Below are 17,368 nucleotides of genomic sequence, written 5' to 3' on the forward strand. Positions count from 1 at the left end.
ATTTAATATGAACATATTCAATTTATTCCCTCTGATGAAATAGCGAATGTATGATATTGGTGAATATGGAAATCTGTGTTTAAAGGCATATAGGTGAATTTATCTGTTGAAGCTATTAGGTTGAACTTATAAGAGATAGATTTTACTGAAAGCTGATTGATTTCCCCCCATTGGATTCCCTGTTATTGCAATTTCCAAAAGTATGATAGAGACTAGCGAAATTAATTTAAACATTTATACATTTCGTCTATAATTATAATTACTGCTATATTTTTGGCCTGTATGTGTAATTAGTCTTTTCCAATATAAAGAATTGGTTTTATGGATTCCCTGTTAATTTAACAGCTGTTATCAAAAATTCTTGTGTTATCAAAAATCCTTCCCCTTCTTTCATTGGCAATTGATATTCCTGGGTTGGGTAGACCAGTCATCTCTTCCCTTCCTAACGTGAATAGACAAGTAGGTCCCTCCAAGAGGGTAAATTTTCCTCTCTGTCTTGGCAAGGGGTTGGTGACAGGATGAACTTGATACCTACAGGTATATTGCCAGAAGAGTAAACTTCTCTAGTTTCATTTGCTTTCTATAGATATTATATAATCTAATGAGATCTATGGTTTTAAATTTGTAATGTTGGTTTTAAACTATTTTAATGTTTAAATAATTTCCATTGGTTAATTGATTTAGTTTTGATTTTAATTGTTAATTGATTTTATTTGTTTTGATTTTGATGTAAACAGCCCTGAGCCATTTCTGGGAGGGCGGTATATAAATCAAATCAATCAATCAATTTTTTTTAGTTTTTGTGTTTTTTAATGTTGCTTTCAACCATCACAAATTCTAACTTCCTCTTGCTCTATACTAGTTCCCAGCCTATACTAGTGCAGTCATCCCTTGCCAACTGCAGTTTTCCCAACGGTTCCCGCAGTTTCAGTCTCTGCGACTGGGAAATGGTGTCCGGTCTCACCAACCGCAAACCAAGTATCCGTCCACATGGGTTTTGGGGGGGAATCGGGTGGTTTCAGGGGTTCAAACTGTTCATTCCTCTTGCTGGCCCTTGATTACCCTTGCCCATTTAAAGTACATTTGAGTGTTTCGCCGCGGTGTGTGTGTGTGTGTGTGTGTGTGTGTTGTCCAAAAATTCCCAGAGGTTGCCTTTTGCAAAAGGCAGAGCATCGGATGTGGCAAGGAGGGAAAATGTGGAAGGGCAGTACCAGTAACTGGCAAAGCAATGTTGGGGTGGGGAGACAATGACAGGTCGAGGAGAGCTGTAGTGGCTGAAGGCAGTGGCAGGTCTGTGGAGGCAGCCAGTCTGCTTGTCTGCCAATCCACCACTGTAAGATGGACTGCCACCCTTCATCTCTTGGGAGCCAGAGACCCCTGATGTCAGGGATAATCCTGGGCTGAACCCCCCTCCTAACCTATTTTGTCTATGCCTATGGACTATTGCCTTTCATTTTTATCCCTATGGAATCCTTTAAAACATTGTTATTGTTAAAGAGGAGCATGAGGATTGGTCCAGTTTTGAAGTCCCTTTTGTCTCTGTCACGCCTTCTGAACTCTTGACTATCCCCGGGCCTCATCACACAACTGCCTCCCGCATGGACATGGTCAGGAACTCCTGTGAAGCCTCTGGTCTGGAAGGAAGGAGTCGGATTTCCTCCCATTCTCACCTCGCCTCTGTTTTTCTGTGGGAATCTGTCAACTGCTCATACTGAGGTGTCGGAAGCCTGTGTGATGCACCTGTGAGGGACCTATCTAGCTTTCTCATGCCCCTTTGCCTGGATTTGAAACTATTCCTCCAGCCACTCCTGTACACGTATAGCAGAATTTCTTCACAGAGCTGGTGTCAATTCTTCCCCTATGCCCTTATATTGGCTAAGAGTCAAGTTGAAAATCCTTTTGGGGGGAGCCAGGGTCAAGGGCAGTACTGATTTGCCACAGGGAGCATTTAAGTATCTGCTCAGCCACCTGCTCCCTAAACTGGTGCTTTCAAGGAGAAGCTTTACCTCTTGAGTCTGTGCATGTATAGTCTAGCCCTTTGTGTCCAGGGGAGGAAGTGAGTGGCTTCCCAGAGATCTCTAGGATGGAACAGGTGAGTCTGCTCAGTTGTTCCTCTCCTGCGTCTCTTTGATTTGGGGATACTGTTCCTGATCAAGCTTTTATTCAGAGATGTGTAGAGCATATGTGATGCTGTTCAACAGCATGTTGTATGAGATTGCGCATGATGTTCCTGCCTTTTCCGTTGGGCTGCCAATCACAGAAGAGCCACAGTGGTGCATGGTGGGCATTCCCGCTGACTACATGTGGCCCAGGTGTCCATCTCTCCCTGCCGGGCTCTCCTTCCCACATCACCACCTCTTCAATGTTCTTACCTCCAGGAGGGACAAGAGATGCTGTGTGGTTGGGGCCTCTGACAAAAAACCCCTCAGCATCAGCTCCAGATTGTCTGCTGCGAGTTTGTGCAGAGCCTGAAAGAAAAGAGAGAGCCAGTGTGTAATTGCGGCACTCCCCCCAGGCCCCGCCCTCCAGCATGTCAACAAAGAGGAGCTCAGCACAGTCAAGGTGAGAGCCTTCCATCAAAGCCATTCCATGGATTCCGGATGACAAAATAGACCAGTGACCTTCACTGGTTATGCGGCAGAGGCTGCCGGCACTCGCCCATTCTGCTGCCACTTCCACATCTCCTTCTGCCTTCTGCCACAGGCCTGTGATTGGTCCAGTGCCCCCACCCCTAGCAGCATGTGACCCAGTGGCGAGCGGGGAGTGTGCACACTGAGGGGGCTCTCCAGGCACCTTCCTGTCTTTCCCGTCTCTCGCTGCTACTCAGAAGGCACAGCAGAAGGCATGGGGGAGCATGCGCCTCGTCGGCCGGGGGTGAGGACAGGAAAGTCGAGGCCACCAGCGGCCCACGATCCATGCAATGAAGGAGATGGAAAGAGACTGTGTCAGCACCCGTGAATCACCTCCTCTGCTTTTTATCCCTTTGCACCCCTGAAGATAGAAGGTATCTCAGGGAATTAACAATCATCGCTCCAGAAGGTGTGTTTGCCGGAACATTGATGAATTCCATAAGAATGTACCTGTTTGTGGACATTTCCTGCTTGCACTGTTATGAGCCCACGAACAGCGAAGTGCAGGATCGCAGACTCTAGCTCTGGGTCAGTTGGAGGCTTGATTTTGCTGGCAGGGTAGAGGGGGAAGTTAAGTTATGCAGGGTGGGGGAGAGGCTGTCATCCTCAGGTGCAGCCCAAGGCATTTGGGAGCCTGAGGTGAGGTGCAAATTGCTGCCTCACCTTGCTCCCCCCCAAGTCCTACCTGGAGCTTTTACACATGGCTTTTAGTTTGAATCTCCTCCAGAATAGAGAGCGTGAGTCCACATATCAGCTGGATTTACCCCAAAGTCGTTGCAGGCTATCAGGTCAGTTCAGACACGACTCTGTTCCCTCCCGAATAATGGCTCCGCATTCTGGCTTAGCCCGAATTACTGTATGTCCAGCAATAAAAAATCCTTGATTTTCAGCAGCTTCCAGAGGAATCAAAACTCCTCTGGGGCCCATCACAGAGCCAATACATCCCCGTTCTTTTCCCAGCCACTTGTACTGATAGTGTTGTGGGCGAAAGGGAAGACCCCTTCTTTTTTATAGGCAATTTCCATTTCCTTTTCTGCCCGTGTCTCTCCCCTTTATTTTAACTGCTCTGGTGTCTTTTGTGCAAGTCTGAAGGTATTCTCCCCTCACTCGCCACTTTCACTGCACCCCTTTTTGCCAGCCATCTTGGCTTATTGTGAAGAGAGAGCCCCTTCTCCCAGAAAAGATACCTGAGGCGGGAGACGGCAGCCATGGCATAAAGCAGGAGAATGGTAGGCCCAGACTGCACAGGGGACTTCTCCATCACCACCTGAGAAAGACCAAGGGCCAAAACAGAGCAGAGAAGCATCAATTCATGGGGGTTCCTAGTGCGGCTATTTCAGCCCACTCTTGAGCTTTCCTTCCAACCTCACACAATCTTCCAAGCAGAGATCCAGACTCTCCTGGCAGCTCTTATATGAAGCCTTGCAGCAAGCACAGAGGACCGCGAGGAAATGGACATCCTCATCCTGATTGTTGGCTCTCTGAAGTTGCAAGAGAGTCAAGCAGTTAGGTAAGAGAAGACATTCTGATAGGGTCCAGCACCCATCCCGCGGTGGCTCTGAATGGAGAAGAATTGAGGACCTTCCCACCCTGCATAGCATTCTGCTAGTGCACAGAGAGATGGCAGAACTGAAAAGGGGATGGAATCAAAAGGGGTGGGATCCTGTAGGCCACCATGGAAATTGTTCTGGGCTCCTTGGCTGCTTCTGCTCCAGTCATTTTGTCCCGGAGGCACACATTTCATCCACTCAGTGTTTTCAGGGGATCCAGATGACACGGAGGGGAGAGCAACCCAGCACTTTCCAGTAATTCCAATGATGCCCTCTTGTCTTTTTCCACACCCTCTTTGTGGTGCAATTTGGGAGTTAAAATGCAAGGGCAGTGCCAGAATATCTAGGCAGGGCACTCTGGAGGCTTCCCAGGACTAGCGTCCCTTAAAGGAAATCCTTAAATAGGCTTCTGTTGTCAGCTTCTGCCCCTTGCCTCAGTTGTTTCCTGTTCACTTGTGTGCCCCTGAATCAGCCCAAGTTGCAGAAGCCACTTGGAAAGAAAGGAGTGAGGACTGAGGAGGCAGAAATGAAATAAAGGAGCAGGTGCTGAATGGGGCTTAATTCTGAGTCTCATCATGCAGTAAGATCATGACGGTAGGGAGAGGCATTGCTGATTTTCACAGGGAATATCACCGTGACAGTCCTATATAACATGTCATGTGGAACCACCGTTCGTGCCCACCCCCCCTCCCTTCCATCTGATGGCAGAAAAGCAATTGGAAAGGTAAAGGTCCAGAACATGGAAGCAACCTGTGGAGGAAGCACCTGGGATGTGGGGTTTTGTACCTCCTCTCTGTCCTCCATATGCCTGTGGATGATTTTGATTAGTTCTTCATCCACTTTGCAGTCCTCCACCTCAGACTGGTAGGAGCTGGAGGAGAAAAGGGAGCAGTGCATGCTGCTGACTGATGAATCTGGGGGAAAGAACAGGAAGAATGTGCAGACATATTAATGCACCCATCTGTGTCCTTCTTCCAAAAAGGACCCAGGTTCTTCTCACTGAAACCCTCTTTGTTTAGGAAGAGTATAGTTACCTTGGAACCTGCTCTGCCTCCCATCCCCACCTATTGGCCTCAATTTCTAAGATTTTCAACCCCTAAATCCTGAGCATCTCCTCACCTCCAGATTGGTTTCCAAGTGCTCTGGAGCTTTGCCTCTCAGTATCGCTCAGGTCTTCCCAGACCATCTGTGTGGAGCGGTCCACCATGAGCTCCTCACCCAGTTTTAGGTCCTCCAGCTCTGATTCATCTGAGGAGATGAGGGTGCAGTGCATACTGCTGACTAATGAATCTGGGGGAAAGAACAGGAAGAATGTGCAGACATATTAATGCACCCATCTGTGTCCTTCTTCCAAAAAGGACCCAGCTCCTTCTCACTGAAACCCTCTTTGTTTAGGAAGAGTATAGATACCTTGGAACCTGCTCTGCCTCCCATCCTCACCTATTGGCCTCAATTTCTAAGATACTCCATTCCCAACCCCTAAATCCCCCCCCCCAATCCTGAGAATCTCTTCACCTCCAGACTGGTTTCCAAATGCTCTGGAGCTTTGCCTATTTTTGTGTGCATCTCTCCCATCCTTGACAGCGAAAGCCTCCCTCCTCCTGCACAGATGGTACCATTTGGTTCTGGGAGCGGCTGATGGAGTGCTGATGCCAAAACTCCCCTGCCGTTCAGGATCCTGGTGGTCTCTTGGCTTTCTGCAGCAGGCTATCAAGTGCCAGCTCTTGGGATGAGCAGCCATGGGCACTGTGGCACCCTCTTCTTTTCTTTTGCTGCTTCCTTCTGGTGGACCAGACTTGGGCCTCCGCTTGCGCAGGAGGGTCCTCAGCCTTTGCAGCCTAGAACCGAGTGGAAAGAAGATGAGAGGTGGGGCTTGCAGGGTCCTCCTGCTCTTTGTCCCTAGACTGAGCTTGGGCCACCTGTTAGGAAATGTTGCTGTAATATGTCCAGCCAGTAGGTGGCACTAGCCTTTGCTTAAAAGGGTCAAATAAATGGTCCAGCACCTGGACTCATGAAGATACACACACAGGTGTATTGAAACATCAGAGCATGCCCTGAGGACAATCTCTATTAAAAAGATGCTTGCCTTAGATAGAGAGGAGGAAGCCCCAAGGCTCTCCTGAAATCACAAAGAGAATGATAGAATCAGAAAGTCGAAACCTCTATGAAATCCTACTTACATCTTGCTCCCTTTGTGTTTCTCTGACTAACAGAAAGCTCAAGCACAAACACAGATGCACATGTGCACGCTTTCTTTCTCTCTCTTTTTGTCAATATAGTGATCCAACACTATAACACGGCAGAGAAAAGCATATGCTTCTGCTCCCAGAAAGCACCTCTGCTCATGTGACCGATGAGTGAGCAGGGGGAGGTGTAACAAGAGAGGTCATGGCCCAATGGACCATTTTTCCTCCTGAGTCCCAATGTTTCATTTCTCTGAGTGGCTTTTGATCTATGTTGAGCCTCTGAATTTACTTCTGATTTTCTAGATATGTTTTCAGTGGCTCTTGGACAACCGGTTCCATAATCAGAGGGGCACCTAGGGAATTTTGGAGCATGGACCTAAAGGTTTTTGAAGGCCCCTCCCACACACACAAACAGTATTTCACACACACTTTTAGTGTGACCACACCACCCGGGACAGACTAAAAAGGATTTGGGGTCCCCCAAGGGGACTGGAGGCCCTGGACTTCAGCCTGGAAGTCCAGGGGTAAGAGCGCCTCTGTCCATAGCCATGATAACCAAAATACTTTAGACTTATGACTAGAGAAATAAGAATGAGAAGGAATCAGAAAACCCTCTTTCTTTATCTTTGGAAGATTGTTAAAAGTCACTCCTCAGTGCTAACTGCAGGGCCGGTGTTACCATCAGGCCAACTAGGCAGCCACTTAAGGTGCAGAACTCAGAGGGGCGCAGAGTACAGAACTCAGAGGGGTCACAAAATAGTCTGGCACCGGCCCTGGCTATCTGGCCTTCCCACAATTCTAAGTTGGCATGTCAAAGTAGTGCTAATGGACTGACAAGGCCACCACACCTATTCGCATGGCATTACTCCGTTTTGCATTCCCTTTGGGGTTTATGATTAGTGCCGCTTATAGCCGATTCAAGCTGTATGCAGCATTGTGCAACCCTCTTTTGAATGTAACATGGTAATAGCTTTCCTTTTCCACAGAGAGTCGAGAATTAACTTGAGCACAAAAAAGTTTTCAAAGCAGTTATTAGCAAATTAGCAAAATAATTGAGAAAATGGCTCCCTGTCTACAAAAAAATCCATGAATCTAGCAAAACCAAAAACGAGTTCAGTGAATTTTAAAATCCTTGTTCTATCAAAACAAGGGTATAACAGGTTTACTGCAGGAACCTCAGCAGCAGACCACCACCAAATGTTATAAAGTTCAGTTGCACCTATCTTCCACTTAAATTTCAATGTTATAAATAAGAGATGAAGGAATCTAAACGGAATTCACGAATTCAATCCTGCTAATAAGAACTCTAAAATAGAGATGTAGTTTTAAATGTATCTCAAATGTACGTCTCAAATATGTCTTAGTATGTAATTTTAAATGTGCTTCAATGCACTATATAATTCCAATAAAATAAAGGGGGAGGATCCCTCAGACAGAAGATAAGCTGGTTCTGCATGGTTCTGCGCCCAAAGCACACCATAGATCACATCAGTCACTTCATACTGGCTGTCTTCTCCAAACGCAGTTCAGCACAGCTACCGCCTAAAAAATCCATGAGAGGTTCAGAAGACAGCAATACAAAAATCATATTAGTATCTGTAAGCTCAACTATAAATCTAATTGTCAGAGAAAATAGAACCTAAACCTCTCACAGAACACTCCCCCTGAGTTTAATTAGTTATTAGGCAACTATATATTCAAACCATTCCAAACAAGATTGATCAATGGAGAAGAAAACAATTTTTAAAAAACACGCTAGTTTTGCCATAACAGAAATAGTATGTGTATTGTAAATACAAAGCCACATATCCACCAATAAATAATCAAAATTCCCATCTCGTCCTAAACAGGTGTACAAAACGCCACAATAAAGTAATTGACAGAAATCAGCTAAGCCTTTAATAGTCCCCCTCCTTATATAATGAAAAAAAAAACAAACCAACCGGAGAGATAAATGGAAAGATATCCTTTCATGAAGAGGGAGACTAAATTCAGCCATAACTGATCTTTATAACCTACAACTGGGAGCATGAGCTATCACACACTATGACAGTGAGATCTCCCCCCTATAGGTATATCTAATCCTTCACAATTTCCTTCCAATTGTTTGCATCACAAACTGTTCATTCAGTTAAGCTTCTCAAAGTATTGTTATAAAGTATTCATAACAAATAATAAAACCATTGCGGAAGAGAAAGGAATATCATCATCATCTTGAAAGAAACCGTGGAAATAATAAAGATATATATTTCTAAAAAATTGAAGATCAGGACATTTTAGTAGAGCATACTGTCAAGTTTAAATGACCACCTAAGTCTCCTTGAATTGATATTTCCAAGAGCTTTAAGATAGGCTCTCAATACTTTTTGTGCAAAGGGAAGACCGGCACGTTCATTCTTAATTCCAATGGTCTGCTGATGGTCACTAAAGACCTGGGTACTTATTGTAAAGCTATTGACACTTGTTTGACTTAGAGATTAATATCTCATCAATAGATCAACTTCCTGCTAGAGTGCTGTAAGTATATTTGCCAGTAAGGTCTCCACAAGTGGAGCCATGTAAGTGTCTCAAGCGACTCCTCAATTTAAACTGAAATCATGTAAAACCTGCAGCATTGATAATATTGTCTTTAGAAACTCTTTATTCCAAAGTCCTCATCATTTCCTCCTGCTTTATTAGACTTAGAGGAATAAAAGATATAATCCGTTCAAGCATTGAAATCACCAGCCATGACCACGTAAGCTGATGTGTGTTGAATTCCTGACTTCAATAGACATTGTTCTTGATTAGTCCAGCAGGTCCCCTTACAATTTTTTGAATTGGTGGGTTGGAGAGATATAACTAATAATCAGAGAAATGTGTCTAATTTTAACAATATAAGTTATTGCTACTGCCTAAATAAACTAGTGTAGCATTTAAAGTAGAAGCTAGAACGCTGGCAAGTCATCCATGTGGTCTACGATTCTGCTCGGCTGCAACAGCTTCTAATGTCAAACCCTGATGCCTATTTAATTCTATTCTATTTTGGGCCCAAGTTTCTTGAAATCATAATATATCAAACTGATGTATATATTCCAAGAACTCATTGAAGCTATTCTCACGAGCAGCAAAGACCAGGCGAGGGAAGCCCATCCCGGTTTTTGCTGCTCGTGAGAACCACTGGGAGCCACACGACTCCAAGTGGTGGCGCGGCAGTGAGCCCTCTTAGGTAGCCCTCCACTTCACCCAGGTTTTGGCCGCGAGTGTGCCTCGCTTGCAGTGTGCCTGCTTGCAGCCGCGGCGGACAAACTCAGGGGGGAGGCGGGCTCCCAGGAATGCACCGCGCACTTGCACATTCGTGATTGGGGCCCTGGGGGTGGGACACCATGCGTCAGTGATTCCCTGCACCAGACCCCCGGAGCAGCGGGGCGAGGCCTGGCGAGGTTTGTAAAACCTTTATCTAGTTCTATAAGTAATTTAGCTAAACAACCACCTAGCATTACTAACACTATCAAGATTCCTCCTAACGTGAAAAGAATGTCACTAATTAATCCAGGTAAAGAAGCAATTCTGAGTCCAGAAACAAGTTCTGTCAAAAAGGGTTTTAAGTGATAGATCTTTGCAAATAGAAAGCCCAGAACCTGAAGAACAACAACTATTTCAATCCTTCTCCATCTTGCTTTAATTGAACAACAAGCTATTATAAATAGATCAGTGTCTTTAGAATGCGTTAGTAAAAGAAATGAAGAGACAACTGAAGAGGATTGGACCGTTTTTTCAGAAAATCCACAAACACGTGCAGTAGTACATCCACAAATTACCATTGATAAGAATAATGAAGTAAATCGATGTCAGTAGCCATTTTTCTCCAAAGGAAATTGACTCAGTATTAGTTAATTTAAAATCAATGCTCCTTCAAGAATAGCAGCCAAAGTCCCCAACATAACTAACCAGGTTGAGCTCAAACCCTACGAAATCACTTACTGAAATGAAGGCTCAGAAATCAGAATAAACCCCAAAACTCAGAAGAATGGCAGTACCTACGTTAATCAGCTAGGAATAACTGAACCTACACATAGACAATCTAAGATCCAAAACATATTCCAGTTATTTCTACTTTCTTTCATGGAATTAGCTGGATGGGCTAATAAGACAGCAGATAATGAAGCCCATCTCACGATGGGCGAGAAGGGCTACCTTCTTGTGTGGGGAGGAAGCCTGAAAGCGCTTACCTCCCCACAGAGGATCACAGTGAGGTCTCTGGGCGTGCAAATCACCCTCCCAGATGGGTGTTGGCTCTCCTGCGGGCCACCTGTGCCTCGCCAGGCCTTGCCCAGCAGCTCCGGGGGTCTGGTGCAGGGAAGCACTGCCGCATGGTGTCCCACCCCCAGGGCCCCAATCATGACTGTGCAAGTGCGCGGTGCATTCCTGGGAGCCCCTCTCCCCCCTGAGTTTGTCCGCCGCGGCTGCAAGCAGCTGCAGCAGGCACACGATCATGTAGCCCGGTGTTTGGGCACACTCGCGGCCAAAACCTGGGTGAAGTGGTGGGCTACCTAAGAGGCCTCACTGCCGCGCCACCACCGGGAGTCGTGTGGCTCCCAGCGATTCTCACGAGCAGCAAAAACTGGGATGGGCTTTCCTAGCCTGGTCTTTGCTGCTCGTGAGAATAGCTTCAATGAGTTCTTAGAATATATACATCAGTTTGATATATTATGATTTCAAGAAACTTGGGCCCAAAATAGAATAGAATTAAATAGGCATCAGGGTTTGACATTAGAAGCAGTTGCAGCCGAGCAGAAACGTAGACCATGTGGATGAGATGCCAGCGTTCTAGCTTCTACTTTAAATGCCACACTAGCTTATTTAGGCAGTAGCAATAACTTTTATTGTTAAAATTAGACATATTTCTCTGATTATTAGTTATATTTCTCCAACCTGCCAATTCAAACAATTGTAAGGGGACCTGCTGGACTAATCAAGAACAATGTCTATTGAAGTCAGGAATTCAACACACATCAGCTTACGTGGTCATGGCTGGAGATTTCAATGCTTGAACGGATTATATCTTTTATTCCTCTAAGTCTAATAAAGCAGGAGGAAATGATGAGGACTTTGGAGTAAAGCTGAGAAACTCTAAAGACAATATTATCAATGCTGCAGGTTTTACATGATTTCAGTTTAAATTGAGGAGTCGCTTGAGACACTTACATGGCTCCACTTGTGGAGACCTTACTGGCAAATATACTTATAGCACTCTAGCAGGAAGTTGATCTATTGATGAGATGGTAATCTCCAAGTCAAATGACTGTCAATAGCTTAACAATAAATACCCAGGTCTTTAGTGACCATCAGCAGACCATTGGAATTAAGAATGAACGTGCCAGTCTTCCCTTTCCACAAAAAGTATTGTGAGCCTATCTTAAAGCTCTTGGAAATATCAATTCAAGGAGACTTAGGTGGTCATTTAAACTTGACAATATGCTCTACTAAAATGTCCTGATCTTTTATCATTAAAGCCATAGAAAGTGATTCATTAGTCTCAGCATTAGTAGCTTATGACACCGTGATTGTAGTTCTCTATAAACATTTGACTATTACCCAGTCAATTGGATGTTTCAACTCAATAAGGGGAAATCGTTAGTTTGATAGAGATTGAGGCAGGTCTCACGATCAGTGAGACCTGCCAGATAGCGTTCTGCGGGGAGAGCGGGATTAAGCCGCTCTCCCCGCAGAGGGATGCAGCCCTGGGCGGCCGAACCAATAGCCGACTCTGTCACGGAGCTGGCAAGGGATCAGGGGCCACACGGTGCCACGTGAGCGCACAGGGCATGATGGAGAGACCCCTGAGCCGGGAGGCTGCATTAGGCTCTCCGCCAGGGGTCTACTTGTGTTTTGCCACAGTGCAGAGTCATACCATGGCAACACACGACCAAAATACCCGGGTTAGCGGAGCGCTCGGTCCGCTAATCTGGGCTAAGGGGAGGTCTGCCTCATTGTATAAAACTGAAGAGGAATGTTCATGATCAATATTAGCAATACAGAGCTTCTAGTGTCAAAGTATTACCACATACCTATGTTCCGCTGAGGAATAATTATAAGAATCTCTTAACCAAGAAAGAAAACAGCAGAAAAAAACAGCTGGCAAATATTGATAGTGGCCACAATAAATAAGAACAGTAAAGTGTTGGCAAATGATCACAGCAACACTTACTGGTTATGACATAGCAAACGATTCCTGAAATCACATGGGAACATTTCCCCCCACTTGTAATGGTTCTGCAAGAGAATTAAAAGTAAAGTGTGCCGTCCAGCCGGTTCCCTATTCAGAATGTTAAATCAGAGTTCCCCACTGAAGGGTTGCCTGAGTAGAAACCAGTCTCAGAGCCGGAGATATTCAATTTTATAGCACAGTTAAAATCTGAGAAGGCTCCAGGTCAATTCCTTCTGAATTGTTCAAATCTAATGTTCACTGTTGAGTAAAACCTCTCACTTCATTGTTCACCCATATTGATATTTTTGGCTGTATTCCCCAAAGCTGGCTTAAAACACTTTATAAACAAGTTGATCTAGCAAGAACCAATCAGCCTACTTTCCTTTCACTGTCTCTTCATCTGGACTAAATTTGGTGCAAATCACGGTCCACAAGTTCGATCTCTTGTGCCTCAAATGTTCATATGTTCACTATCTTGGATTGGAGTGGATGTCATCACTACGAACTGCACCATTGAGGTGTCCCTGTGTGTCATTCACTACAGCTGTTCCAAATTTGGATCAAATCGGCTAGACAGTCCTCAAGTTAGTGCACTTGCGCCTCAAAAGTTTATGCATCTGCCATCTTGGGTGGAGTTGGGTGATATCACAACAAACTACCCAGTCAACCAGATAGCCGTTGAGGTGTCTCTATGTGTCACTCACTGCAACTACCTAATTAGGCTTAAATTGGTTAGACAGCCCACAAATTAGTCCGCTTGCACCTAAGAAGTTCATGTGGCCACCATCTTGAATTGGAGTGGATGACATCATCACACACCACACCATTTATTATTTATTTGTTTATTCGATTTCTATACCATTTGGAAAACCCTATGTGTCTCTACATCTGTAGCAAATTTGGTTCAAATTGGTTAAGCAGTTCACAAGTTAGCTCACTTGAGTCTCAAAGCTTTATGCTTCCACCATCATGAGTCAGAGTGGATGGCATCATCACAAACTACTTCACTGAGGTGTCCCTATGTATCACTCACTACAACTGTACGTAATTTGGTTCCGATCAGTTAGAAAGTACACAAAATTAGCCCACTTGAACCTCAGGTGTTCATGTGTCCACCATCTTGGATTGGGGTAGATGACATCATCACAAACTAGCCATTGAGGTGTCCCTATGTGTCCCTACAGCTGCAGCAAATTTGGTTCAAATCAGTTAAGCGGTCCACAAGTTAGCCCTCTTCGGGCTTAAAAGTTTATGCGTTTGCCATCTTAAATCGGCTTTGATGACATGATCACAAGCTTTGCCATCAAGGTGTCTGTGTGCGTCACTCACTGCAAACATACCCAATTTGGTTCAAATAGGTTAGGCAGTCCACAAATTAGCGCACTTGTGCCTCAGATGTTCATGTGGCCGCCATCTTGAATTAAAGTGAATGACATCACACACACCACACCATTAGGACATGCCTATGTGTCGCTACAGATGTAGTAAATTTGGTTCGAATCGGTTAAGTGGTTCACAAGTTAGCCCACTTGAGCCTAAAAATTAGTCCGTCTGCCATCTTGGATCAGCATGGATGACATCATCACAAAGAATGCCATTGAGGTTTTCTTATATGTCACTCACAGCAACTGTACCTAATTTGGTCTAAATTGGTTAGACAGTCCACAAATTAGACCACTTGCTCCTCAGATGTTCACGTGGCTGCCATCTTTAATAATAATAATAATAATAATAATAATAATAAAGCATATTTTAAAGAAGAAACAATGCTATTCTGGGGGAAATTATGGGACAATCCAATAGATTATAATAAAAAAGCAGACTGGATGAAAGAGGTCAAAAAATGTAACCAACAAATGCAAGATCTAACAATAACCAGAATTAATAAGTGAAAGAGCAAAGATAATTAAAAATTGGAGTGCTCCAGGCGACGATGAACTGTGTGGCTTTTGGCTTAAACACCTAACAAGCCTTCATAAACAACTATCAAAACAGTTCAATCACATTTTGCAAGGAGGTGATATTGAACAATGGCTAACAACTGGGAAAACTCCCCTCATAATGAAAGACCCAGCAAAAGGTGCATTTCCAAGTAATTATAGACCGATAACCTGTCTGCCAACCATGTTCAAATTATTAACTGGAATAATAGCAGATGAAGTGATGCAACACTTATTAACTAACAAACAGCTTCCAGTTGAACAGAAAGGAAATTGCCCAAACACCAGAGGCACAAAAGACCAGCTGCTGATTGACAAAATGATTTTAGAAAATTGCAAGAGAAGAAAAACCAATCGAAGTGTTGCATGGTTTGACTACAAGAAAGCCTTCGATTCATTGCCTCACACATGGATACTAAAATGTTTAGAAACAACTGGGGTCAGCAAAAACATTCAGATATTTATATAAAAAAGCAATGAGCATGTGGAGTACACAGTTAACAATCAATGGTGAGACACTTGGACAGGTTAACATTAGAAGAGGCATTTTCCAAGGGGACTCACTATCCTCTCTGTTGTTTGTAATCGCCATGACCCCACTTTCACAAATACTCAACAAAACAGGCCTTGGATACCAAACATCTAAAACATCCAGTCAAATCAACCATCTGCTGTACATGGACGATCTGAAGTTGTATGGAAAGTTCCAGTCAGAAATCGAATCACTGCTAAACACTGTCCGTATATTCAGTAGCGATATAGCAATAGAGTTTGGACTAGACAAGTGTGCTGCATTAATAATGAACAGAGGGAAAATAAGAAAAACAGAAGGAATAGAACTGCCCAATGGAAGCAAAATCAAGAACCTGGAAGAGAAAGAACATTACAAATACTTGGGCATTCTCCAGGCTGATAACATCGCACACACTGAAGTGAAAATAAAAATTGGAAGTGATTACATCAGGAGAGTTAGAAAAATCCTCAAGTCCAAACTCAATGGCGGGAAAACCATACAACCCATAAACACCTGGGTTATACCTGTTATCAGATACACTGCAGGAATAATAGACTGGACCCAGGCAGAGCGAGAGATGCTAGAGCATAAGACCAGGAAAATCATGACCATCAATCATGCTCTTGCTCTGCACCCCCGCAATGATGTCGATAGGCTATACCTCCCTCACAGCTCAGGTGGAAGAGGAATGCTGTAAGTCCATCAAACAGTAGAGGAGGAGAAAAGAGGCCTTGAAGGATATATCAAGGGCAGTGAAAAAGATGCACTTCAAATGGTCAATAATGCGAAACTATTCAACACCAATAAAACAAAGCAGGCCTACAAGAAAGAACAAGTCAAGAACCGAGCAGAAAAATGTTGAAATAAGCCCCTGCATGGCCAATATTTGCACAATATAAGTGGAAAATCAGACATCACCAAGACCTGGCAATGGCTTAAGAATGGCAACTTGAAGAAAGAAACAGAGGGTTTAATACTGGCTGCACAAGAACAGCCACTAAGAACAAATGCAATAAGAGCAAAAGTCAAAAAATCAACCACAAACAGCAAGTGCCACCTTTGTAAAGAAGCAGATGAAACCGTGGACCACCTAATCAGCTGTTGTAAAAAGATCACACAGACTGACTACAAGCAAAGGCATGACAAAGTAGCAGGGATGATATACTGGAACATCTGCAAAAAATACAAGCTACCTGTAGCCAAAAATGGGTGGGACCATCAAATTGAAAAAGTGGTAGAAAATGAAGATGTAAAAATATTATGGGACTTCCGACTACAAACAGACAAACATCTGCCACACAATACACCAGATATCACTGTAGTCGAGAAGAAAGAAAAACAAGTCAAAATAATCGACATAGCAATACCAGGAGATAGCAGAATAGAAGAAAAAGAAATAGAAAAAATCACCAAATACAAAGATCTACAAATTGAAATTGAAAGGCTATGGCAGAAGAAGACCAAAACAATCCCAGTAGTAATTGGCACCTAGGTGCAATTCCAAAACAACTTGAAGAGCACCTCAATACCATAGGGGCCACAGAAATCACCATCAGCCAATTACAAAAAGCAACTTTACTGGAAACGGCCTATATTCTGCGACGATATGTATAATAATATCAGCAACAACATTGATAATAAAATTCAGCCATCCCAGGTCCTTAGGAAGGACTCGATGTCTGGATAAAACAAGCCAGTCAATAACACCTGTCTGACTGTGTAAAGAACAACAACAACAACCATATTTATACCCTGCTCGGCTTGCAGCACACTAGCAATAGTAATAGCAATAGCACATACATTTATATACCGCTCTATAGCTGGAAGCTCTCTAAGCGGTTTACAATGATTTAGCATATTGCCCCCCAACATTCTGGAAGGATGTTGACCTCGGAAGGATGAGTCAACCTTGAGCCCCTGGTCAGGATCGAACTTGTAACCTTCTGGTTACAGGGCGGCAGTTTTACCACTGCGCCACCAGGGGCTCTACTGCTTGGGGCAGCTCATAACTACTTATCTACTGATCTGTTCCCCTAAGACAGTTGTAATTAGAGATGTGCTACATTATAAAATGACATAGGAACATAGGAAACTGCCATATACTGAATCAGACCCTTGGTCTATCTAGCTCAGTATTGTCTTCACAGACTGGCAGTGGCTTCTCCAAGGTTGCAGGCAGGAATCTCTCTCAGTTCTATCTTGGAGAAGCCAGGGAGGGAACTTGAAACCTTCTGCTCTTTCCAGAGCGGCTTCATCCCCCGAGGGGAATATCTTGCAGTGCTCACACATCAAGTCTTCCAGCTAAATATGTGATGTAGTTTTATGTTGTTTGCCATCTGAAATGACAGAAAAATTAGT

General features: G+C 44.0%; 1 protein-coding gene across 14 annotated transcripts in view; it reads right to left on the reverse strand.

Annotated features, from left to right (window-relative positions):
- The window catches only part of LOC128339766 (RNA-binding protein 12-like), a 78,239-nt gene that overhangs the window by 13,919 nt on the left and 46,952 nt on the right, over positions 1–17,368 (reverse strand). For 11 of the 14 annotated variants that reach the window (XR_008313204.1, XM_053284176.1, XM_053284182.1 and 8 more), the window contains 6 exons: positions 5,696–6,018; positions 5,300–5,470; positions 4,967–5,094; positions 3,818–3,897; positions 3,081–3,180; positions 2,373–2,468 (listed from right to left, as the gene is read on the reverse strand). The exons of 1 other annotated variant lie outside the window; for it this stretch is intronic. Coding sequence is in view for 12 of the 13 variants with exons in the window: in XM_053284176.1 (XP_053140151.1) it covers positions 2,373–2,468; positions 3,081–3,180; positions 3,818–3,897; positions 4,967–5,094; positions 5,300–5,470; positions 5,696–5,921 (801 nt within the window). In the remaining variant the exon portion in view is untranslated. Of the gene's footprint in view, positions 1–2,372; positions 2,469–3,080; positions 3,181–3,817; positions 3,898–3,940; positions 4,112–4,966; positions 5,095–5,299; positions 5,471–5,695; positions 6,019–17,368 lie in introns of those variants that run through there. 2 more of the 14 variants (XM_053284185.1, XM_053284184.1) reach the window with 2 other exon arrangements.

The sequence above is a fragment of the Hemicordylus capensis genome, chromosome 1 (assembly GCF_027244095.1).
Source record: "Hemicordylus capensis ecotype Gifberg chromosome 1, rHemCap1.1.pri, whole genome shotgun sequence".
Taxonomy (NCBI): domain Eukaryota; kingdom Metazoa; phylum Chordata; class Lepidosauria; order Squamata; family Cordylidae; genus Hemicordylus; species Hemicordylus capensis.